This window comes from Acanthochromis polyacanthus, chromosome 18 (assembly GCF_021347895.1).
Source record: "Acanthochromis polyacanthus isolate Apoly-LR-REF ecotype Palm Island chromosome 18, KAUST_Apoly_ChrSc, whole genome shotgun sequence".
Taxonomy (NCBI): Eukaryota; Metazoa; Chordata; class Actinopteri; family Pomacentridae; genus Acanthochromis; species Acanthochromis polyacanthus.
The window spans coordinates 32,044,672-32,070,717 of record NC_067130.1 but is presented as its reverse complement, the minus strand read 5'-3'; the positions used below and the strand labels follow the sequence as shown (position 1 = coordinate 32,070,717).

Genomic DNA, 26,046 nt, shown 5'->3' with positions numbered 1-26,046 from the left:
TATATTTATGCATATTATTTAATTTATTTTTTTTAATTTAACTTTATCATTAATATATTTGGTGAATTTTCTAGTTATTTTAATGACGTAATTTACCGAGGGGTGTGATTGTTTTTTCCACCCGTTCCCCTCCAAGGTGGGTGGAGACTGTCGCTCGCTCTTCCTCCCGAGTCCCCTCCTCGGAAGTAGACGTCTCCGTCTATATTCCGTTCTTTTATTTTTATATCTTTTTTACAACAGCCCCTTTTCCCCAAAAACTCGGCCTAATGGAAGCCACGATGGACGACTAAAGCTCCCGGCTACCCGATTCCGCCCCTTTTCTTCACCCTCGGATCGAGTGGACCGGATGAAACCCAACTGTGGTTTTCTCCGCTTCGCAGGGGAGGTAAGGCTCCGTCTACCGCCTGGCTCCGACTCAGCCATTTAAACGTCCTCACCGTGTTGTTCCCGCAAAAAAAACACCACAAACACACCGCTGCTGTTTTAATTAACAACAAATAAGAAAAACACAATATTTTTACACATTTTATTCTTTAAAAATGTACTAATTTGTGCACGACGTCACTGCAGCTAGCTAGTTGCTAGCGACGCTACGCTGTCAAGTTAGCTCCGCTCCGGGAGATAGACGGACCCGAGATAGCAAGGGAAGTTTGGGTAACGTAACGACCTGCCGCTGGAGTCCCGGTGGTTCCCGAAAAGGTGAAACCTGCCGGTAGAGCTTCCCGGTAGTTTCCCACAAAGAGAGAGGTCATTTCGGTTTCACTGAATCACTCATTAGACGGTGACTGATGCTAGCTTGATTCAAAGCTAACTTGTATGTTTAGCTGTCCATTGTGATAAACAAGCTCACAGTTAGCTCAAAGTTAGTTGTTTGGGAATTTTTACAAATCATTTTTACCATTTTTGATGCCTCAAATAAGCAAATATGACATTTATCATGTCATTGTTTCATTATTTAATCACCAGCATCACGAAAAAACAGAAAAGCTAAGTTTATTTCAGTCTTTATTTAGGAACTTGCCATAATTATTAGCTTTATTGCCTATAAATCTATTTTTTTCCATTGTTAATAAGTTGTTAAAGGTCCCAATTTAAACTCCGCATCTAAATATCTTGTTTTCCCCAGATATATATTCAGTTTTCTACCAATTATAAAAAAATGTCATCACATACTGAACATTTATTTCCCTAACCTTCAGCATCTAACTGACCTATAAAGCCTTTTGTTTTGTGTATAAATAATCAGGACAATTAGTGTAATTTTCAGTCTCCTGCATAATTACAATCATAATATCTTAGCTAACAAACATTGAACCACTGCTAGTCATCTTTTTGTTTTACTACCAACAACACAGGAACACAGAAAAGCTAATTTTATTTCAGCCTTTATTCAAGAATTTGGCATAATTATTAGCTTTATTGCCTATAAACCTATTATTTATTCTGTCTGTGCATTGATAATAAATTCTTAAAGGTCCCATTTCAAACGTGGTATATGAATATCTTGTTTTCCCACAGATATATATTCAGTTTTCTACCAATTATAACAAATATCATGACATATTGACCATTTATTTCCTAAACTACAACATCTAACTGACCTGTGACATTCCTTCGATTATATTTTCCAGCTATTTTGACAGATTTTGAGTTTATTTTGAGTGACTAATCGTCAGATCTTGTAATATTTCTTCACGGTTGCAGCTCGTAGTGCGACTCGCTGTATCCATGGCAACACACTTCCTGTATCGTGCAATCATTACATCACGTTACATCAGGCAGCGGCGGCGTCTTCTTCAGCAGCATCGACTGATAACCACACAAACCTTATAGGTAGCAGGTCATAAATACTGTTTTAGCCTTCACTGGTGACAAAATCTTCTGTACAATATATAGAATATCAAAAATAATATGTTTTCTACATCAGCAAATTAAATACATTCATGAAATTAGTGCAAAAATGACATTAAAATAAAGGAAAAAAGGTCAAGGAAGCTCAGTGTTGCTTCATTTTAAGGGTCTGAAAGCTACAAAGTGCCATTTATCATAACAACCCAGCCTTTTCTCACATTCATGAGCTTGTAATCATGAGATAGTCGGTCATAAATACAAGATGTTGTACGATAAACTGCGTTTTCTAGTCGTTTTATGCCTTGATTGAGAACTGGTAGTGGCCAGAATAACCACACAAGATGTTTAATATTCAGATAATCTAATTTAAGTCCAAGAGCATCATCAAATTAGTGCAATAATGACATTAAACTAAAGGAAAAAGGCCAAATAAGCTCAGTGTCAATCATAGACTGTAGAAAAAACTAGCACAAATGTATGTTTACATCTGATATATAATGCTTATTTGGCGTTTTTCTTGTTATTTATAGAACAATTTCACCTTCTCAGGCCTCTATAAAGTGTTAAATAATCCTATTGTGGGGGAAACAATACTCTGTGGCTCAATTTGTAAACATGCACACGAAGGTTTTCCTTCATTTTAAGGCTGTTCTAGCCAAAAGGAAATGCCTCTGATCACTCCAGCTGGCTCTGGGCTCCGTGTGCCATCTTCAGGAAACATTCTCCATAAAAACATCCCACACTACAGCATCGTGATCGCCTCCTCGTCATCTCTGTCCCTCACACATGGAGGAAGATTTGCATTTTTCATCACTAGAGAAGCTGCACAACTGTCTCCTACGACACAGATATGCAAATGTGCAGCCGGCTCCAATCACACGTTAATCCCTCGTCTGGCTGCGTTAAAATGTGGTTTAAAGGTGATGATGTTTGCTGCTGTGATGTTCTCTGTGCAGGTAGCTGTATCCAGTGGGGAGGTAGGCTCAACCAGGGGAGGACAGAATGAAGTTCATCGAACCCTGGGGAGGCCAGAGGCTGTCTTTTCTCCTGGAAAAGGCAGCCTCTAGGGAAGCCAAGATGTGGAAGGTCTACGTGCCAAAGAAGCCCTCCTCACAGGTGAGCGATCACACCTGGACGCCTCTGTTCACTGACTACAAACTACATCATAACACCGACTATCCCTAGTAGTTTGGTTTGTTTATGTCAAAGATTAGCACAATTTTGACATGACCAGGTAGTTTTTGTTATTTTATTATAAGTAGAAGCAGAATAATTTGGATTGTTTTTGCATTGTGTTTCATTTTAGGTCTGCAAAATATTAAAAAACAGAAAAAACTGCATGCTTGTTGCAGAAAATTTGTAGTTGTCTGCAGCTTTAGATGAAGCTAAGGCACTAGAGAAAGAAACTGCTCAAAGAAACAGTTTAAAATAGAAAAAAATATTGGATTTTTAACTTTCCAATGGTACAGTCAGCCATGAAATTGGAAAAATTAACCAAATGTTTACATTGTTGAGGAAGAAACTGTAAAAACACAGAAAAAATGTAGGATTTTTAACTTTCTAATTATATAATCAGCTATGAGATGTGTAGAGTTAACCAAATATTAACATGTTTGAGGAAGAAACTGTAAAAACAGGATAAAAAATGTTGGGTTTTTAACTTTCTAATGGTATAATCAGCCAAGAAATGTGGAAATTTTACTAAATATTAACTTTTTTGAGGAACAAACTGAGGATAAAACAAGAAAAGAAGTTGGATCTTTAACTTTCGAATGGTACAATCAGCTGTGAAATATGAAAAATTTAACAAATATTAACATTTTGAGGAAGAAATTGTAAAATCAGAGGAAAAAAAGAGGAATTTTTAAGTTTCGAATGGTATAATCAGCTATGAAATGTGAGAAATTTCACAAATATTAAAATTTTTGAGGAAGAAACTGTGAAAACGTGGAAAAGAAGTTGGATTTTTTATTTTCTAATGCTACAATAAGCCAAAAAAAATGTGCATTTTTCACATTTTAACCAAATATTAACATTTTTGAGGAAGAAACAGTTTTAAACAGAAAAACGTTGGATTTTTAACTTTCTAATGGTACAATCAGCTATGAAATGTGACAAATCGACCTAATATTAACATTTTTGGGGAAGAAACTGGAGGATAAACACTGTAAATGAACCTGCTGACAGCAGGGTCAGTGTGTCGCTGCACAGAACAGATTTTTCAGTTATCTGTGTTTTCTGTCTGTTGGAGCAGATATGCTGTTTTCCTCACGTGAAATGCAACCCAAAGCACGTGTTTCTGATTCTAGCTGCAATTCTTCAAAACATGTTGACCCACAGTTACATACTGAGCCTGAACGCCTCCTGTGTAAACCCAGCAGAGCACCAGAGATGCTGCTGTAAACGTAGTGGTTTAGTTTAAAAAATGCTGCAAATATTGATCGGTGTTGGTCCACAAATGGAAAACGTACAGTTTACTGTCGGAGAGGAGGAAAGAAACGGATAATATTCACCTTTAACAACTTAGAATCAGGGAATTTAGACTTTTTTCATTTAAAAAACACTCAAATTGATATTATTATTTATGAAAATAGTCGTAAAAATCCTTGCAGGTCTAGTAGCCATAGTGTTGGCGTTAAATGTAGTAGAAATGAAGGAGTTAACGAGAATCTCAGTCAGAATCTTAAATATTTAACAGCAATATGACCGCTTATGTCCACATTTATATATGATAATTCTAGTTTATTCTAATTTAACTTATTTCCTATCTACGTGGCTGTTATACCCTGTGTTACTGGCATTTAACGAAACACAAAAATGCATGTAAACTCGCTATAACCTCACAGACAGCTTCACTTTTAATCCATTCTGCAAACAAAACCTAGAATCAAGGAATTTAGACTTTTTTTGTAAATGAAAGAAATACTGAAATTGATTGTTTGCTCATCAAAATAGTCGTAAAAGGTCGTGCTTGCAAATGAGAGCTGGTTCTTCAACGTAAAAATCTAAAATCAACGAGATGAAGAGTCAGATCACATTTGGAAATTTAAGATTTAGATGAACAATATTATCACACGAAACAACCTGCATCCGCTTCAGTGCTGTCAGATCAGTTTAGTTGAGACTTTTGTTTACAGAAAAACACCCAAACAACATTAAAAATGGTTAACCCTTTAAGCTTCAGTCAATTCCAGCCATTTTCAGTACAAAAAAATCGCTAATATTCTATTTGTAAATCAAAAATATGACGAGAAATACAGGAAATATTGGACGCGCATCGTGAGGTGCATTTCCTCGAAAACGACCTATTCGTGGATCATATACCGTCTTGAAGACATGTTTTGGACAAAATAGTTTACTGGCTTGTGTCATCTGGATGTCCAAGGTTGGATTATGGCCGTTTTTTGTGGAATCTTTTCATCTGTGTGTAATAATGAACCCGGAAATGTGAGTCGCGCTGTGTGCTTTGAATTTGTGTACAGAGAAAGGATGGATGGATATTCGTTGTTTGTTGGACAAATGTGTTTTTCTCACCCGCTGTGGTAATCACATCTGAAAGTGGTTTATACCGGCGGATTCATGAGAATCTAAGCTTTCTATGGGCGTATAGTGTTTGTATAATCGCGTTTGCAGCCTTCGGACATTCTTTAAATTCCTATGCAAATTAGTAGGTGTACCACCGGCGGTACACTGAAGTTTAACGGGTTAAATTTAACAGCCAAGACATAGGAAGCAGCGAGACCCAGAATCTTTAATATTTAGCAGCAGAACGATCGCTTATGTCCACATTTAATATATGATCATTCCAGTTTCTTTTAATGTTGCATATTTCCCATTTATGTGGCTGTTGTTTCCTGTGTTAATGACATTTTAGAAACACAAAATTGTGTTAGAACTCGCTGTAACTTCACTAAAAGCTTAATTTTTAACCTGTTTTTTTAACTGCGTCAGGTGTTTTTATCCACACAGGCCTGTTTGTTTATGTGGTTTAATGAGAGATAAGCTTTATGTCATTGCTGGGCATGTACAGCCGGTTATTCTGCCCTCGCTGAGGCCTCTAATGCCGACACTAAACGCTAAACTATGTGGTTATACAGCTCAGTTTACCACAGAGCTTCTCCAGTATTCCTGTTGTAGAAGCGAAAATGAAACGGCGGTGGAATGCAGCCTTGTAAACGTCAACATTCAAATACAGAAACAACTGTTTTCTGAACTTGTTTAGATGAAAAGTCACAATTTTTAAGCTAAAATGAGCCTTTATTAATCCCAGAGTGGGGAGATTTACAGTTACAGCATCAAAGATGGTGCAAACATGTCGGAAAAATATCAAAAATATTCAAAATAAACCAAGATAGACACAAATATATGTGCTGGTGATTCTTACATAAATGGAAATATTGACAAAAGTATTAATGTTGCACAGATTTGGTCTAAAAAAGTGAGATTTATGTCATTTTTCTAACAGTAACTCATCATTCTATTCTACTTTTGTATAGTTATTTCTCTTTCTCTCATGAAATACATGTACAAGCATCTCAGGCCGATTTATAAACGCCATCGGTCACAATCTGCTGCACCAAAGTCATTAAAATATTATTTTATCGCCTCTATCAGCGTAGATGGAGGTTGAGAAGAACGGCTGACGTGCGTCCTCGGTTTTATTGTTGGCATTTAAAATGGATTACAGAAGAGTTTAGAGACAAATAAAGAAGAACTACACCCTCAATTATCAGATTAGAATCTCATGGTCCTCTGTCAAACTGAAACTCAGATTTAAGCGTTTTATGAGTTTAGGACGTGCAGGAATTTAAATGTTTAGTAAAACATCAACAGAGGTGCTAAAAGCTAAAAACTGTTCAGATACGATGATAAATTTAAGCACAGATGGACGGATTAGTGGATAAATACGAGTGGAGCTCTGAATGTTCTAGAAGAAAGAACACAGACATGAGAACAGATTAGATGTCTGACTAATTAGTTAAAGAATCTACAGAGCAGTTTCTGAGCAGACGTGACAGCTGGTATTCACCTGTCAGCTGTAATCAGGACTCAGTGAGTCACAGACTGGGAGGTTTTGTTTCCTAACATCAGCTGGTTTGTACCTGAAGACGCATCATCAGCTGTTCTCTCATGTGATCTTTATTGTCTGTGAAGCTCCTTCACTTTCTGTTTCTGAGATGCTTTATAGCTTCACTAAACAAGGACTGTGTTTATTGTGTGGTGCTTTTCTGTCGACTTTTATTGTTTTGTTTTCTTTTAAATGAAATTTAACGTCAACGGAGCTTTTTTTTGTTTAACTTCATATCGGTAATATTACTCTACCACTTATTCAGTGTGTCGTTTATTAATCCAAATAATAAAGTTAGTTAATAATAGCTTCATTTGTATGGCACCTCTTAAAAAAACAGTTTTACAATTAAATGTCAAAACAAAAAACGATGGAAAACATGCAACAAAAACAAGATTAAACAGTTTTATACAAAACATCTAAGAACAGCTGCTGGATCAAAACATCCAGTAAACAGTTATATAATAATAATAATAATTGTAGTGTTGGAATAAATAACACTATAGAGTCTCAATGCAATATTAACAAAAATTAGTAATAATAATAATGTTGTTAATATTAAATAATAATAATAAAATATTCTTATTAGGATTTGATAATAATAATTGAGTATTACAAACATTGCAGTGAGACCCTGTAGTGTTATTTATTACAACACTGCAATTATTAATTATTATTAGTAATAATGATAATAATAATAATAATGACAACAATAATACATACATAAACATAATAAATATTGTTGTTATTGCGGCTCTGCATTTTAGCTGTTACTCTCCTATTTTATCAACAATAATGTGTGTGTTTATGTATAAAATTTTATTGTTATTGACACTTTTTTGGTTTATTATTGTTGTACAGCACTCTGTGATTTTATATCTGTGAAAGGTGCTAAAACACATTATTATTATTATTTTTTATTATTGCAGTATCATTTTACTATATAATGTAATCATTGTAGTGTAACAATAAAATATTAGATTTGATAATAGGAAAGTAACCTATCAGGACCCTGTTGTGTTATTTAAGGTGTTATTATACCCGAGTAATTCAAATGTAAGGGATTAAACCCTACAAAAATTATATATTTCTAGGTTTTATGTATCTTACTGTACTAGATTATATTACATACTACCCTACAGTAGTATTAATTATAGAGAATAATCTATTTAATGCAATAATAAGCTCCTTTTTTGTTCTAAGTTACAGTATTTAAACTAACAAATGCAAATATTATATCTACAACCTTACAGTGTTATTAGTTTAGGAGATTCCCTGACTTTATTTTTTTGTAATGATACAATTTTCAATGTAAAAGACTTTATTTCCTTCTTTGAATGAACCCAGTGACCGGTCACCATGTTTCCGCCTTCAGGTCGTGACCCGCTCCTTGTGTTACTGACACACTGTGGTGGGTGCTGTTTCCATGGTAACGTCATTTAAAGATGGCGACCTTCCTGTGATGTTTTTATTGTTGTCTCTGTTCTCAGGGTTTTAACCTCACCTTTAGTTTCCTTTTACATAAGATTATAAAGTCTATTGTCTGCTAAATGTTGATACCGGCGTCAGTATACACCCAGAGAGCGATGCAGCGGTCGTCACGGTAACATAACATCACATGCAGCGGATTAGTCAGGTGTTTTTGTTTCGTTTGCGTACAGTACAGCAGGAACACGTAGCAGCCAAAAGTATTTGGGCTGGAGTCGAAGCGCTAAATCCAGGATCACGGTACAGGAGGTTAAAACAGGTTTTCAAATCAGGTTGCATCTCACATAAGGAGAAACATTCTTCTCTTTATTCTCTCATATATTCCCCATTAAGTGTAGGAGAATTTCACATTACAGGACGCTATTAAGATGCCAGAAGGATAAATTATGGAGCAGAGCAGCACCTCATGGGGAAACAGATGCCAACAGAATGGAGACTGTGGTGCAACAACTAGTTAATAATAAAAAAAAACTAGAGTAAAAACCGGACAAAACCAGACAGCTGAACAAATAAACAAGGAAACACACTTTGTTTTTGTGTATTTTGATATTTAAAACTGTTATCTTCAAGCGCTTGGAATATTTTCAGTTGCTCAGCACCCATTTTTTGCCTCTCAAGATGCTAATGATAATCTTAAAATCCAGATTGTATCATAAATACCAAAGTATTCCTCTATGATACATGTATTTTGAGATGTATAAAGGAAACTGCTCATATTACCAAATATTCTGATCGGTTCAGACCGGATGAAACTGGAGTTAAGCTATAGTGTGATCCAGGCTTTAGTTGATTATTTTTTTTAGGTTGATGTCATCAACAATTTTGACTATCGATTAATATCTGAATTTAGTGATATTTCAGTCGTATTTAACTGGGACTTTTCCAACCTCAGAGCTGTAGCAGTAGCTCGATCAGCTTCCTGTTAAGGCTTAACTGTTGTTCCTTTTATATAAGCTACTGTTTTTTTCTGTATTTTTTCCTGTTTTGCAAAGAAAAAAAGAATAATTTACATAGTAAATGGGGGTGGTAGAGAAAGAAAACAAACAGTGCATAAGAGAAGAATAAACACTTTAAAAAGTCAGTTTGGTTGTTAACACCAGAAAAACCTGCAAAAAACCAAACAGGAAAGAATGCAGATAACATCCACATCAAATGTTTGTTTTACTTTTAAAATATTTGACCATCAAAGTACTCAATTTTTACTGTTTAAATCAGCAAAAAATCATTAATTTGCAGATATTTATGTTAATGCAAATCCTGCATCTTAAATATTGAGATAGTTTGATAGTTTGGTTAATTTAGAGAAAATAATTATAATAATTAAGTCACAGAATATAATAATAATAATTTACATGCTGACTGTGAAAAAACACTCACCAAAATGTGCATATTCATATCCAAAACAAAATAAATAAATGTTTTACAAATGGTAATTCATTCTTGTGCAGTGTTTGACCATAGTATTACACTGTTTTTACACCGTTTTACTGTATGCAGCTAAAATAATCTTATTATTTGCCATTATATTGATAAATTTCACCATTTTTGAATATTACATCACTCTGTTGGCTATTTAAAACAGTTTTCTGGCACAGTGCTTTGAAATTAGCCATCACTGATACATGTGCCTATAAACCCCAATGAGTTTACATAATATATAAATGAACCCAACTTTATTAGTGCAACAACAAATGTCTCTGTCTTGGAGCTCAAAGGGATCATCTGTGGATCGAAGCTGAGGCCAATAAAAAGCAGTAAACAATGAGACAGCGAGCTCGCTTATCAGCGCCTATAGCTGAGTTTGCAGGCATGTAAAACTGGTGCAAGAGTTCAAGGAGGCAGTTTATCTTGTCAGAGGCATATAAACAACGGTCTTGTTGCCGGGTAAAATGCAGTCCTAATGCAAGCACTGCAGCCTCCATCAAACAGGGATGGGATGGAAAAGTTTGTCCAACCGTTGCGTACGCTGTCTTTGGTCCGCAAAGAATCGGCTTTAGTCGGTCCGTGAGCAAGAAGTCTGAGGAATTGAACTCTTTTTTTTTTTTTTTTTAAGAGTCTGTTTGCCTGTAAGAGTAATTCTGAGTAGATATTAGTCAATTCTAGGTGATTAGAGGATGTTTGTAGAGGCTCTAACAACAGAGGAACATGTAAAGTGTGTGACTGGACTTAAGTAGTAGGTATACACTGAACTTAAAAAATCACAGGTTCAACCAATAACACTAAAAAGCAGGTTATTGTTAAGGAAATTTGCTTGTATGGCTTGAAGGTCGTTGATTCGTTTTGCAGCAAAGAAGGCCTTAAAACTGAAGAAGCAGTCCTGCCAGGCCTGATTAGCCCAGAGGAGTCCTGAAACAGATCGCAGATGTGGTTAAAGCCAGAAGAACAAACTAAAACTCCAGTGTGGAAGAAGCTGACGTTCATTCAGTTGACTTATTCACTAATAGTCCCCATCGCACCTTTATTTTGAGAAATTAAGAAGTTTTACTTGTCGAATTGGAAACCTCAAGTTGTCAAATATGAGGTGAGATCTAAATAAGATTAGGAATCCTTTTGGGAACTTGGTTCTTCATATTTCAGGTGTAGTAGTGTTTCAATTTACAGGTGGTGGAAGTGGTTTTGAAGTTGATGTATAGTTCCTTTGAAATATTGTCACTTTTCTTGTAAGTTTACCCTTTTTATTGATTTTAAGCATTGCATCATGGTCAATATAATTTGGGGTCTTTGAGAAGAATTTGCAAAAAGAACTACGTAAAATACTCATGTCAAAGTCAAAACAGATTTCTTCAGAGGAGTCATAGGTGTCTTGGTGGCCTTACTAGTCACTGTCTTGCTCGGTCACTCAGTTTGTGAGGCAGCCCACTCTATAAATTTAGATTATGGTCAATTATGCTCTTTCGGAGGGAGTCATAGATATCTTGGTGGCCTCAGTAGTCTCTTTTTTGGCCACTCACAGATTTACACATTTGCAATTTCTCTTACATTTCTTAATGGAAGTTTTAACTGGACTCCAAGGAATATTCATTAACTTGGAAATTATGCTTTTCAGTCACCTTGTTGGTGTAGTTCCATCCAGGAACAGTGATTCACCAGTGACTGGACCTTCCAGATACAGGAATCTTTATACTAATATCACCTTAAACAATATCCCTCTTTCACAAACTAATTGATGCTACTTTGTAGAAATCCACTCATCACTGAAGAGTCTTGTTTTGTAAATTCTTGTCAAAAAATCCAACTTATTTTCACCATGATTCAATGATGAAAGGCAAAACCCTGCTCTAAATACTGACTTGCACTGAGGAGGACTTCTTACCGCTGCAGGTTTTAAATGTCTGGATCACACTGCTGAGCCTCTCCTTTGGCAGATTTAGTCTTTTTGGTTCAGCGGTGGAAACAGGTTGGAATTAGGCCTGCTGTTTTTAGTTTCGACAGTTGCGAGCCGAGAAGCCAAATGGCGTCAAGTTGCAGGTTAGCCAGTCAACGAAGTCGGTCGATCTCCAGCCTTTCGCCTCTGCTGGCAGTCCAGTCGTCCACATTCCTCCCTTTGAAGCAGTGATTTCAGCTCCATGACCAATCGGAAAGGACTTAAGAATGCATCTGAAGCCTGGATCGTGTTCACCTTTCCTAGAAAATGCCACTTTTTATAGCAGTTCAGTGACTCAACTCCAAAATACTGCTCCTAAATTACAGGGATAAGTTTTCTAATGAATGTTGTTTAACGAATTTACGTCTACGCCGAGTAAAAGTCAATTCTGGTTCAACATTATTCTGTTGTGAGGCCAGAAAATAAACACTTTCATGAACACTTTAACTTGTAGGTTTGAGTTTTTCCTCCTCAGCATAAACTCTGACATGTAACCGACGATGATCTGTGGTTATTTAAACCTGTAGTTGGTTGTTAGAGCAGTGAAAGTGTCTCACAATTCAGCACTGAAAGCAGCTGTGGAAGCTTCAGTAATCATCTGTCTTCAACCACTTTCCCACACAAATGAACATTAAATCCATACTTATCGTATTCACACTAGACTTCTGTAATAAAAACTGTAAAATGTGACGTTTGTGCTTTAAAGGGATCGTAGTTTTTGGAAAGATTTGGGTTTTTAATTGTTATTTATTATTGTTTTTTAGCGTTGCTGAGGAAATTTCCACTTATCTCAGTTGTGTTTGGAAATCTTTGTATGCAACAATCCCAAAACATTTCCAAATAATACCATAATTTCAATGCAATAGCTGTTAGCAATTAGCTTAAAATGTACTGAAACCACACCTCTGGATTCACCATCCAACCTCATGTAGTTCAAGGAAGTACTTTTTGATTAAATAGTTCTCACCCTTTTCTTTTTTTGTTCTTTTTTTTAACATATTCTTATTTCAAAGCAAAATTTACGAACCATTTAACCATTTTATATCACAATTTTAGCACCGTTGTCCATCTTTTTAGTCAGTTTGTTTGCTATTTCTGGTGCGACTCGGGGAAGTTATCAACCTGATTTTGAGCTTTTAGTGCTTTAACCTCTCTTATTTTCTATCTTTTCGTCAGGTTTATGCAAAAACTTGCACTCTGCTGTTGTGTTTTTCTGTATTTGAGGAGAAATTGTGGTTTAGAGGGCGACAAATTACTGCGGAATCCATAGCAGGGTCCAGCCATTTCTTTTTATCGTTATAATAATTGTGTCGTTGACTTGTGTTCAGGCTTTCTGAACAAAACTGAACTGTATTCTGTAATTCAGACCCACCAAATCTGATTCAGCTGACTTTACAAACTACAAAGCTGCAGTTGTCATGAAACTCTCCTCCTGGAATTTGATATTTCCGCTCGATAGAAACTTGTGAAGAGGACACGTCAGCGCTGATGAATTCCTGGGATGTTTTTGGGGCAGATCAGATCAGGTTCTGCTTGTCGAGCTGATTTAGGAAGATCATGTTTTAATGCGTCGAAGTACAGAAGCTTCCAGCAGATCCTCGTTAAATGACTGAAACTAGGTGGTTCTGTTCTGTCGGATAACTAAGTCCTGTCTAACCCTGTTTGGCCCGACGGTGGAAACCAGGCCAAGTGTAGCCCTGAAATAGAACAGCAGTCTTAAATGGGGAAGAGAGGCTTTATTTCTTTGTTTTGTGTGGGAGGATTCCTCTTATCTCAGAAACAGTTTTAGGTTAAACACCTGACAGTCTGACTGTTGGACTGGACTCCCACAGCGATTAAAGATGGAGTTTCATCATCATAAAGTGAGTTTGTTGTCCTGAGAAAACATTTCCTCAATGTAGGAGATAATCGTTTCATGATCTTGTAAAAATAAAAATCCTCACAGGTGTTGTCTTGTGACAGATAAAAAGAAATCATAATGAAAGCAAAACTAAACATGTCAGTAGACGTGAAAAAAAAACCCCAGTTGTTGTAGAACATCTTTAATTATCACAGGGGATAATATAGTAAGTAGTACAAAAGATTAAGTTAAGGGGAAACATCTTTTTGTTCTGGCCTGTGTCGTGAGTTTATTTTTTAAAATAATTCTGTTTAACCACAGCTCCAAAGCAATGTCTGATTTTTATTGGTTAATTTTCATAGAATTTTTATTTATTATTACTTTTGTCAGATTCAGATTGTTTCTATGACCATTGTGGGTTTTTCCTTCATTAACTGAGGGGTTCCAACAATTTTGTCCAGGTGCATGTGCAATATAATAATAATATAATAATATAAGCATATGCAATATAGTCCAGCAGTATAGTACATGTATAGTGTAGTACAGTGGTATTGTACATATATAGTATCATACACGGGCATTCAGGTAAAACTAAAGCCATTGGAATCATTTCAGCCCTAATTATCGCCTTGCAGGATTCAAACTACTAAATCAATTAATGGTGAAATCAGCTGGTGTGTCGCTACAGTGATCAGAGAATTCATGTCATGTATGTGGAAGGGTTCAGGAGGGTTACGGTGTCGTATTTATCGTCCTAAAGCTGAAGCACAAACAGTAATAATCATTTCAGTCAACAGTGGTGTTATCATCGCTGTTTGTCTCGGTTGTTTTCAGGATACAGACGTCTCCCCGGCCCAGCGGGATGAAGCCGTTCGCTGGCTGACGGAGCTCCACAGCAGGTTAAAGCTCTACCCAGAGACCCTGGTGTTAGCCGTTAGCATCCTGGACCGCTTCCTCGCTCCCATCAAGGTACACAAATAACACCGGCTACACCTCTTAGAGTACAAAATATGAACTGCACGTCTGCTTTTAGCTCTTATCAGAACCAGTGAAGCTTTTCTGTTCATCGTAGGGATTGTTCTAATCGCTCATCATGCAGAGAAGAAGAAATAAATATGAAAAAAGTAAAAATAGAACCTCAAATGTAATCATAAATACACAATATGTATGTACAAAAATGAGCAGCTCCGAGTATTTGAGCAAAATGTACAAATTAGAATCACAAAAAAGAGTTTTGTCCGGTGTCATGACATTAAATTAGCCGAAAAATAATGAAAAAAACACTGGATTTCAGAGTGAAACAGTGGAGGATGTAGCCAAGATGGCCGACAGGAAGATGTAAACAACATTAAGATGGTGATAAATGTGTTGGAGAGGTCAGCCAACATGAGACAGATTTATAGTTTTACAAGTTTACAATCTGCAGTTCATGTTCTGTAGTTTCTACACTTTGAAGGCCAGATTGGACCCTCTAGAGGCCGCATGGATTAGGGGGATGTAGAAACAGGCTGTCTACAGCGGCCTGCATTTAAACAGTAGCAGGAAGTTGTAGTTCTGGATGTGCTGACACTCAGGAAGCAGCTGAAGGAATAAAATGTTCCAGGACTCTGTGTAATTCTGATTAGAAACACTGTTTAAAGGCGTCTGTGTGTCTGTGTGTACTTGGGTTGTATCATCGACGGGTCAGTTTGGGTTTTAGACCTTGGAAATGAGGACGACATGAAGGTTTTATGAGGTCAGTGAGAGTCCAAGTGGATACATTTATTTCTGCTTGATCAATAAATCCTGTTAAAGTAGAGAGCAGACTCATATTTCCTTGATTTTCTAGAACAAAAATGCTGATTTCATGTTTTAAATCGTCTGAAACAAACTGAATTTTTATTTTATATGTAAAACTTAAACTGCTAACAGTTGGAGAACAAATTAGAAGTTTTGCTTTTGTCTAAAATTTTTAAATTTGAGGCTGGAGGATGATCTTTTTTTGTTAAATTGATGGGACTTTTCATGAGGGCTTTGATTTTTGTTTTTCATCTTTCACAGATTATTTGATCTACTTGTCTGATATTTCAGATTCTGAATCAATGACGTGATGAGAAATAAGAGAGAAATATTTCAGGTTTTTATCTTTAATAGTTCCTCAGATATTGTTGTTCAAACAGTGTGATAAAAAACCTGCTGAAAGTGATATATGAAGCTTCACACAAATCTTCATAAATATCTGTATTTTATGCGATATAAATTACCATAAAACTGAGCAGGAACTGTTCTAAAAATGTGAATGATTCTTATAATAATAATAATAATAAACTGAGAAATAAGAGAGGGATGCTCAGGAAAACCAGTAAATTACAGAAAACCAGTCAGTCTGAGCAGAAAGAAAATAGAAATTTAAAAAAGGAGAAAGAAATGGAGCTAAAAATGTACAAAATAAATCAATATGACACCAGATGAGCTGATAAAAGCACCAAAAATACCAAATAGACAAGTGGAATTAAACAAAATACAGGGTGAAACAATAAAGAAAAGGCTTAACGTAAAGGTAATAATAGTTTAGTGTGACTTTTTCATGTTATAAACTTTGACTTTTCCGAGCAGGAAGTGGAGGTGAAGCTGTCAACGTTAACGATGCTTCAGTTCCATTTAGTTTCTCTCTAGTGGACAAAACCAGGATCTGAAAATAACTCCACTAAATGGACTGAAGCTGTGATAAAAGGACCTCTTAAAAACACAGCTGAGGGTTTTCAGGGACGTTTAAGTGCAGATAAATGTTTTCACATGTCAGCTTCAGTGGAGCTTAATCGTCTCTTATCCTCCAGCTGCTGCTGGAAAAGCTGCTCTAAACATTATTGATTTATTGATCGATTGATCGGATGGTTTCACTGTTTCAGGCCCGTCCTAAGTACCTGCGCTGCATCGCCATCGCCTGCTTCTTCCTGGCTGCCAAGACCTGCGAGGAGGACGAGGTGAACAAAACAAACACTTAATAATAATACAAATGTAATGGACCATTTTGCTGTTTTTTTTTAAATCGGCTGCTTTTAATTGATCAGTTTTATTTCTTTCAACATAAACTCACCTCCTGTACTGTCATTAAACATTTCTCTGCTTTTACTTCAGTTGTTTTTTTACGCTTTTTCTTTCACACCTTTTTATTTTTGTCGTCTTTCATCTTTTTCTGCCACTTTAGCCAATCAGGTTTAATTAGTCTATAAATTTAATGTGCACTTTGGTTCACTTCATTTTATATGTTGATTTGTTTATTTTTGGGTTTTCCTATTTTTTTGTTTGTTTTATTTTTGGGTTATTTTATTTAGTTTTTATTCTTGTGGTTTCCTTATTTTTTGAGGTGGTTCCTTATAAATTATTTGTATTATATCATATATATTATATATTATTTTCCCTATTTTTTTGGTTTCCTTATTTTTATTTTTGTCGTTTCCTTATAAATTATATTTTCCCATTTTTTGAGTGTATTTTTGTTTGTGTTTTTTCCTTATTTTTTGTTTTTATTATTTTATTTCATTTATTTTTTTATAATTTCCTAATTTGTTTGAGTGTGTTTCTTTATAAATTATATTTTGTATTTATAAAGAATTATTTAGGTTTCCCTATTTTATTGAAATTTTTTGTTTTTCTTAGTTTTTGGTTTCTTTACATTTTTTTATTTAAATTTTTTGAATTTCTCTATTTTTTTATTTCCTTTTTTTTTTTTTCAAATTTCCTTATTTTTTCTTACATGTAACATGTGCAAGCTACTTTAAAATGCCTAGGGGATGAATACAATATCTCTCTATCTCTGTCTTTATTCAACTTCTTTACACTGTTTTTTAAATTTATTTTTTCCTGCTTTGTTTAGTTTTTTTTTTTAATCTTTTACATGATTAAATACTTAATCTTTCTCTGTACACCACTTTAAATAACCTTTGTACATAATAAGGTGCCATTTAAATATTATTTTTGCACAGTAACATTCAGATATGTGGTGACTTTATTTGTATATTTATTGTAAATTGTGTTTATATATGTATGTGTTTATGGACCCCCTTGAAAATGAGATGCTACATCTCAAGGGGCATTCCATTAATAAACTTCAAACTTCAAAACATTATGTTATTTCAGTGTGTTCCGTCTCTGAGGGAGCTGGTCGCCTCCAGCAGCTGTGGATGTTCTCCATCAGAGATCCTGAGGATGGAGAAGATCATCCTGGACAAGCTGAACTGGGATCTGCACACCGCCACCGCGCTGGACTTCCTGCACATCGTACGTCTGTCAGACCCCTCACTGCTGTAGGATTTCTATTTAAGAGTAAAAACACTGTTGGTTAGATACAGACTGAACATTAAACCCACATCAGCTCCGCTGCTGACATCTGGTGGCCAAAAGACGTAATTATTTTTGCTCTATTTTACCTCTTAGTGTTTATTTTACTTAAATACAGGCAGTTCTACATTATTTCACCATTTTGAAACATTTTAAACCCACTTATTAGGAGAGTTTTCTCCATTAAGTTTTACTTCATGTATGATTTTACAAATCAGGTTTAATAGTAAAATCTGCAGTTTGTTTTAGAGATTTTTTTCAATTCGGACAGCTACGTTCTTGCCTTTTTTGCAGGTTTTTTTACACTTTATTTGCGTTATTATAAAAACTTTAGAGACTATGCCTGCATTAATATTCAGGTTTTTAAGGATTTCAAATTAATATCCTTTTTTTTTTTTTTTTACACTTTATTTGCGTTACTCATCCACATTTTTGGCACTTTTTTGTGTTAATATCCAGTCCTTTTTCTTTTGCTTTTTGCATTAAAATCCAGGATTCTGACACTTAATTTGCATTAATCCCCAGGTTATTTTACACTTCCATGCATTAATGTCCTTTTTTACACTCTGTTTCATTAATAACTATATTTTTGGCTTTTTTTTCATTAAAATCCAGATTTTTGACAGTTTGATATGTTAATATTCAGGTTTTTTACACTCTGTTTGTATTACTTATTAATTAAGTTCTTGACTTTTTTAAAGATATCTAGTTGTGCTTTTTTTTCTTTATTCATTAATATCGTAGGTTGTTTTTTTTTCGTACTTTTTTGCATTAATGTCCAGGATTTTGACACTTTCTTTGCATTAATCCACACATTATTTTGCACTAATGTGTATTAAAATCCATTATTTTGAAATTTTCTTTGCATTAACACCCAGGTTATTTTACACTTCTCTCCAATCTACATTTCATTCTTTATTTACAAACATATTTGTGTTCTTAAACGAATCAATGAGAGCTTTATTTGTTCCTACGAGAGCATCGGTGATCTCTGATGTTTATTTCTGATGCAGGATTGGCTTCAAATACTTTGATAGACTTAAACTTTTGCAGTGGGTTAAAGAGAGACTGGACTATGTGTAGCTGAAAAAATGAAAAGCTAACAGGCTATTTATTTGATTAACATGCAAATTGTGTAAATCTATAGTTGGAAAATACATAAAAACATATGCTAGCTTGCTCCTGTAACCAAAACTGGATCCACATGTGGCAGAATAGCCTTCTTTATCTCCATGTAGTATTAGTCCTGTTCTAGTAGCAGTAATACTGCATAAACACTGATTAGCTTCTTCCACAGAGCTGCTTCCATCAGTCTGTAATTAAACGCCGTTCCTTGTGTTGAACACCAGGGGGCGCAGTCTGACTTATACACATTTATGGACAAGTCTTCTACCTTTTCTCCTCCATTTCCCATAGTTCCATGCGATGGTGTTGTCGTGTCGGTCCGGGTTTTTGGACTCCATGTTGGTACTGAACCGATCTCAGCATCTGGCCCTGCTCACCCAGCGACTCTACCACTGTCTGTCTGACCACACCCTCATACAGGTAAACACCCATAAAGGTAAATAAACACCCATAAAGGTAAATAAACACCCAGACAGGTAAATAAACACCCAGACAGGTAAATAAACACCCATAAAGGTAAATAAACACCCATAAAGGTAAATAAACACCCATACAGGTAAATATAAACACCGATGCAGGTAAATAAACACTTTTACAGGTAAATATAAACACTCATACAGGTAAATATAAACACTCATACAGGTAAATAAACACCCATACAGGTTATATTTACACAATGATTGTCCCTCCTGTGTCTCCGTAGCTCAGAGGATCCATGCTGGCTTTGGCTCTTCTCACCTTGGAGCTGGAGACTCGCTGTCCTGATTGGCTGGCTCTGACCATCGACCTGCTGAGGAAGGGACAGGTAACACCCTGTCTGGAGAGATAGACCTGTTTCTGCTCGATCATCTCTGATTTTATAGCATAAAATATGGATATTTAGAAAGATATTTGGGAAATTTTAGCACTCTTTGAGACAAAAAAACCCCAGAGAAAATAATCCTAAACAGTCGGAAGCAACAAACTAAACTTCAGCTCCTGTGAACAAAACATACCGTATTTGATCTACTGTCTGATGTTACAGATTCTGAATCAATGACACGATGAGGAAAAAAGAGAGAAAATTTCAGGTTAGCTCCTCAGATATTCTTGTTCAAACATACTCAGATTTAGTGCGAGAAAAAATGCACTAAAAGTGGCTTTTTATTATTGTTTAGCTCGTAAGACTCTTGATAGAGCTGAAATTCCACACGTCACACTCCATTTTAAGTATGTAATGTTAATGATAGCAAAATTTCAGGTAAATCTGATATGATCAAGTAGAAAGATGAATTAAGGTGGAATAAACCAATTAAGCAAAAATGTCTGTGATTGGCTAAAATCTAACATCACCTCTTAGACAACTTGTAGAACCTGAAAGCAGATAACTAATTTTCTCTCAGATAACTGGAATTAAAACCTGTTTAGAGAATTTCTTTTTACCCAATGATGCCAAAAATACTGATTATTTCTGTCAAGTGTTTCCATTTCTTTCTGTAAATGTTCAATGTGGATCACGAGAAGCAACAAAAAGCAAATGTGGAACTTCAGAGAGGAGCAAAGAGGAAACGTTCTGCTCGTCAACTTTTATTTGGTTCCTCAAAACCAATCAGATTGTGAACAGGAACGCTGATGTGAACAGCTGCACCTTCTGTTTCAGGTTTTTCTTCTTTTTAGTCCACAGAATGATTCAGATTAAACGAGACGATTCAAAGTGTGTCCAGACAGATTTTTACTTCGTCCAATATTTCTGCTCAAATAGAAAAAAGGGACTCTTTTCATGGTTATCATTCAAGTATACAAAAATAGTAAAATCTGTCTCCTTAAAACATACATAATAACATAAGGAGTCAGCACACCAACTTTGGTGTTGATAGCTGTTTTCCTTCTGAAGATATTTGTTCCACAAGATTTTTTGTATCTCGCCAAATCTGTTGCTATGGAAACTATAAAATATGGCAGACTTTAGCTAAATGTAAAATGCTTCTACTAAATCTATCTTTCTTTGTGCCAAGTTTTGTGTTGATTGGTTGCATTGTTTAGAAATTATAGCAAAATAAGTTGTTTAATAAATTAGGGTAGACTACCACCTTAAGAGGAACTAATGTGAAGGTTTTATATCAGAAATAAAAACGCTCAAACATCACGAGTTTCTCTTTTGAGCGACTCACTTATCAGTCACATCACAGATAAAGAAGTTTACTTCCAGATTATTTCCCTCCACAAAGTGACCCAGCACGTATTAAACACAGAACGTTTGTTTTAACTTTTAGAACGTCTTTAAATTCACTTGATTGTTTTGGAAAAATGCTTTTAATTAACCTTCTTCACAATTCAGGCTCCTCACAGTTATTTACAGGCAAAATGTGAGCAAATAAGATTAAACAATGAACTTAATTTGCAAATCATCTGCAGTTTTCTGCTTCAGTCATCTCTGATTGAAACTTTATTATCATAAACTACAGGTATTTAAAATGATATCTGTGAAATTATAGCTTCATATTTCAAACACTTTCCAAGATAATACAGTTCCTAAATCGACTGTCGGCAGGTTTTTCCTCACATTAAATCTGAGTGTTTGAGCGAGAATATCTGAGGAACTATTGAAGATAAAAACCTGAAATCTTCTCTTTTATTTCTCATCATGTCATTGATTCAGAATCTGGAATATTGGACAGTAGATCAAATAATCTTTGGTTATGGCTGAGTTGAAATATGGAAGAAAAAACGGTTCCATCTTTGAGCTCAGACTGATAATAAAACTACAGTGTTGGTAGATATCTGATCCAAACTCTACAAATCTAACTAGAAAAATGTCTTCAAATGGGCTTTTTTTCTAATTCTGGAGCCCATTTTGTCCACCAAGTCTTGTTTGATGATCTGAAACGGATTCTCTTTCTATTTCCTTTCTTCCCTCAGATCGACAGCTCTGAGTTGATTCGCAGTCGTGAGCTGGTGGCTCGTAGTCTGTCCACACTGAGAGCTTCCCTGCCTCCAAACACCGTCTACATCTACCACCCCCTGCAGCCTGCGGCCCTGGACCGCACACGTATGTTACGTTTTACATGTCAGCGGGCTGAATGAGGAGAAGAGCTTCATGTGGTGCAGATAATAAATGAGATGTTAGCAGACATCCACAGCCCAGAAACTACGCTAGCTGCTGCTAGCATAGCACAGCTAAATGCTAACTGCATTGTGGGGAATGTAGGCAGCAGAAGGAGCCATATCCAGATGTTCTGCAGCAGTTTTTATGTCCTTGTTATGTGTCTGCTGTGTTTAATTAGATTTGTTGACGTGTTTGTGGTTCCTCCTTCTTCAGGGACCACCACCTCCACCTCTGAGTCTTCCAGGGACCACGTCCTCACCGTCACCCAGCCTCAGACAGCTGCTGGTGGGGGAGAGAAGATCCAGCAGCCCTGCAGCTCCTCAGCAGACAGCAGCATCCCGGCTCTGCTTTCTCCTCCACTCCTCCACCCCAACCACCTGCAGAAGGTCACGCTGCGATGCAAGGCCTCCGCCAAGCGAAAGGTAACACAACAAGAAATGTAGGGACTCAAGTAGAGGTGAAAACCAGGAAGTTTCTGGATGTTTTGTGTGATCTGAAGTCCTGCATCTCAGTGGAAACAGAACAATGACTAGAAACTGAGTTCCTGGACTTGTACAACAGTTTTCCTTGTACCCACATATGTCACCAATCCCAGAATAGAAACGTGGCCTCTACTTCTGAAACTAGTGCATCTGATGTTCTACTGATTTGAGATGCCAGATTTCTAAGTGTTCATGCGCTAAAAGCTACAATCATTAAAATTAACACAAAAAAGGCGTGAAATATTTCGCTTAACATGTACTGAAGACAAAATATACTGAAGTTCACTTTTTGTTATTTAAAAAATGAACTTTCTTCATGATCTACCTTCATTTTTTTCAGATGTTTCACAGCTTAAACCTTTAATTTGTTTCCGTACACATCTACTGTAAACAGCCGAGTACTCACTGAATTTTTGATTGTTGGTCGCTGCGCAGTCACTCAAAGCTCCTCGGTTAACGCGTTATATTTAGGGTTTTTTCATAGAATATTGTGCAGAGAGTTACTTTGCTGCATTTTTAAAAAATAAGACATGTAGACTAGTGGGATTTTTATGAATTATTATGACTTTAATCTTAGTTTAGGTAAAGTTTTCCAACTGGTTCGTCTGAAATCTGTAAATAGAGTTTCTGGGGCAAAGGGTGCACTTATGGCAGTTTTTAAAAAAATGAGACGTGCAGAATAAAGCGATTTAAATGAACTTTTATGATCTTAAGCTTAGATTTATTGAGGTTTTCCCACTGATGAGTAGTTCAAGGACAGCCGGAAAGTTTAAAATCAGTTTCTACAGTTTTCAGTGTAATTTTGGTGGTGGTTAGGCTTCTTGAAGACCCTTTCAGTGCATAATTTTAAGGTTTTTATAGAATCCGGTGCAAAAGGTTTATTTTTGGCCAATATTTAAAATCAGACACGTAGAATAAAGCGATTTTTGATGAAGTATTATGAGTTTAAGATTAATCCAACTGACTGGCACAACTAAGATGAGTAGTTCAAGGACTGTCGGAAAGTTTAAAATCAGTTTTACAGTCTCTGGCTCTATTAAATGGTGGAATTTGGGCGTTAAAAGCATGTCATTCTAGTTTTTTATGGAATCTGGTGCAAAGGGTTCATTGTTGATGATTTTTACGTTTTCTTCTCCAGTAACTCTGTAATTTGTTGTTTTTAAAAAGCATTTTAGATGCATAGTGTTTAGTTTTTTTAAAGAATCTGGTGCACAGGGTTCATTGTTGGTAAATTAAAAATTTAGTTTATTTTCCTGAATAAAGTGATCTTGATAAACTTCTGCAACTTTAAACTTAGATTTGGTTAAGTTGTCCAACTGTCAGCAAACTTAAAATCTGTTTTTATGGTTTCTGGCTCGAATAAATGATGCAGTTAAGTCGATCTTTTTTTGGATGAGGGCGCATAGTTTTAGTTTTTAACATAATGTGGTTAAAGGGTTTATTTTTAGGACAGTTTCTAAATAAGACGTAAAGCGATTTTGATAAATTATTATGATTTAAACTTTGATTAAGTTTTCTGACGGACTGGCAGAGGAGTAGTTCAAGGACTTTTTCAAGGACAGTTTTTACAATTTCTGGCTAATAAATGTTAAAATTTTGCTGTTTTTTAGGTTTATTACAGAGCCTTTCAGATGTATAATTTTTAGGTTTTTGGCAATTTTTTCAAAATGAGACATGAAGAGTCCACTGATTTTGACAAACGATTATGGTTTTAACTTTATATTTGCTTAAGTAGTTTATGGAATGTTCACAATCTGGATAAATGGATATTTTTATAGGATATTTTTCAAACCTTCAGGCTGGTTTTGGTACAGAACGGTTTGCTTTGTTCTTTTTGGTCACTTTATAAACCAACTACTTCATGGAGCGGCTCCAAAGGCCACCAGCAGACTGAATAGAAACGATGCTTCTCTCAACAATAAACGTCCGTCTTTATCTTTAGGTGGAGGAGATGGAGGTGGACGACTTCTACGACGGCATCAAACGCCTCTACAACGAAGACACCACGGCCGTCCAGGAGGGGGCGCCGCCTGCCACAACACCAGGTGGAGGGGCAGGAGGAGGAGGCCTCGGCGTCTGCAGTGTCCTGTTGCCCCGACAGGAGGGCAACTCCTTGCCTTGCCCGCCTCTGCAGCCCGTCAGCGCCTCCTAGAGACCAAACTGGAAGCTGCAGTCCGAAACCGCCTCGACACCGACGACACCTTCAAATTAAACTCGAAAATTAGCGACATCGACGGGCAACTACCTCAGAAATAAATAAAACGAAGACGGAGAAAGATATTCCTTGTATAAAAATCGACACAGTGGCAGCTCCGAGGCAAAAATGTTGCCCAAGAAATGAGAAAACAACGCGGCATTAACGCTGGCGGCGGTCGAGGCGGTTCCCGTGGAGCTGCTGTCAGCTCCCATCAGCCCCTGCAGCCGGAAAACAGAGCGCAAAAAAAACAAAACATTCAAAAAGTTAAAAAACCTGCTGCTGCTACTCTCATTAATTCTATTTGTTGAACACAAAAGGTTTAAAAAAAATACATAAATAGAAAAATGTTACCTTAAAAAAAACAAAAAAAAACCTAGAATTGACTTCTGTTCCTCGTGTCTCACTCACCGCCCCGGTTTATTTAAACGTCTTCATCTGTCAACTTATTTATGTCTTTTCTTTGTTTCCTTTCATATGTTTGTGTTTTTTTCTGTCCTCTTTCCCTCCTCACTCTGCACGTTTCAGACCTCAACAGGAAGTGTGACTGTGAATAAATAGACGATTATCTGCAGCATTCGCCCAGATAAAAGAGAAAAGGTGTTGCTTTTTGTTTGTTTTCTGTAAATGAAGTGCCATTTTCTTGTTAATAAGATGCTAATATAAATCTCCCTCCTTTGAATCCCATTTTTCCTCTCTAAAGCTTTGTTGTGGCGGCTCGACTAAATGAAGTTTCTCAGGTTGTTTTATTCACGAAAATATCAAAAAAGTCTCTTTAAGTTTGAAGCTTGAATCCAGCTGTGTCACGCAGATCGTTTCCCGTTTGTTTTCTGGTCTGGTTCACATTTTCTAAAAGCTCCTTACCTTGAAAAGGCAACAGTTGGTTGGTTCGTTATCTAGAAATAGCAAAAATAATCTTTTTTTCTTCTTTTTCCTCCTTTTTAATCAAATCCAGCTAAAAAGATCCTGTTAACTCTGACCCTGAGGTTGCATTTTTTGGTTCAAAATTAGAAAAATAAAAAAGGTCAAAACTTAAGCTGATAGACAGAAATGTGGTTTTCCAGCAGAAAGAGACTAAAGCTACAACACGCTCTGTTTTTATCTCTTCAAGTTCTGTTTAACATATTTTTTTCTATGTGCAAAAAGCTCTGTTGTTCCTGCTGCAGGGAGCCGCTGGAGGCTACCGCAGGTCCCTGAACGCACCACTGAATAAAATATATGAGAACTGA

At 36.1% G+C, this 26,046-nt stretch overlaps 1 protein-coding gene across 1 annotated transcript; it reads left to right on the top strand.

Moving 5' to 3' along the window:
- Window positions 1–136: 136 nt before the first annotated feature.
- On the top strand, window positions 137–26,046 carry ccni (cyclin I). The gene is made up of 10 exons (XM_022213474.2): window positions 137–385; window positions 2,808–2,967; window positions 14,446–14,580; window positions 16,500–16,574; window positions 17,731–17,871; window positions 19,348–19,476; window positions 19,760–19,861; window positions 21,955–22,084; window positions 22,355–22,563; window positions 24,566–26,046. Exons 2-10 carry the CDS (start codon window positions 2,854–2,856, stop codon window positions 24,773–24,775), a joined length of 1,245 nt encoding a protein of 414 aa, XP_022069166.1. The 5' UTR covers window positions 137–385; window positions 2,808–2,853; the 3' UTR covers window positions 24,776–26,046.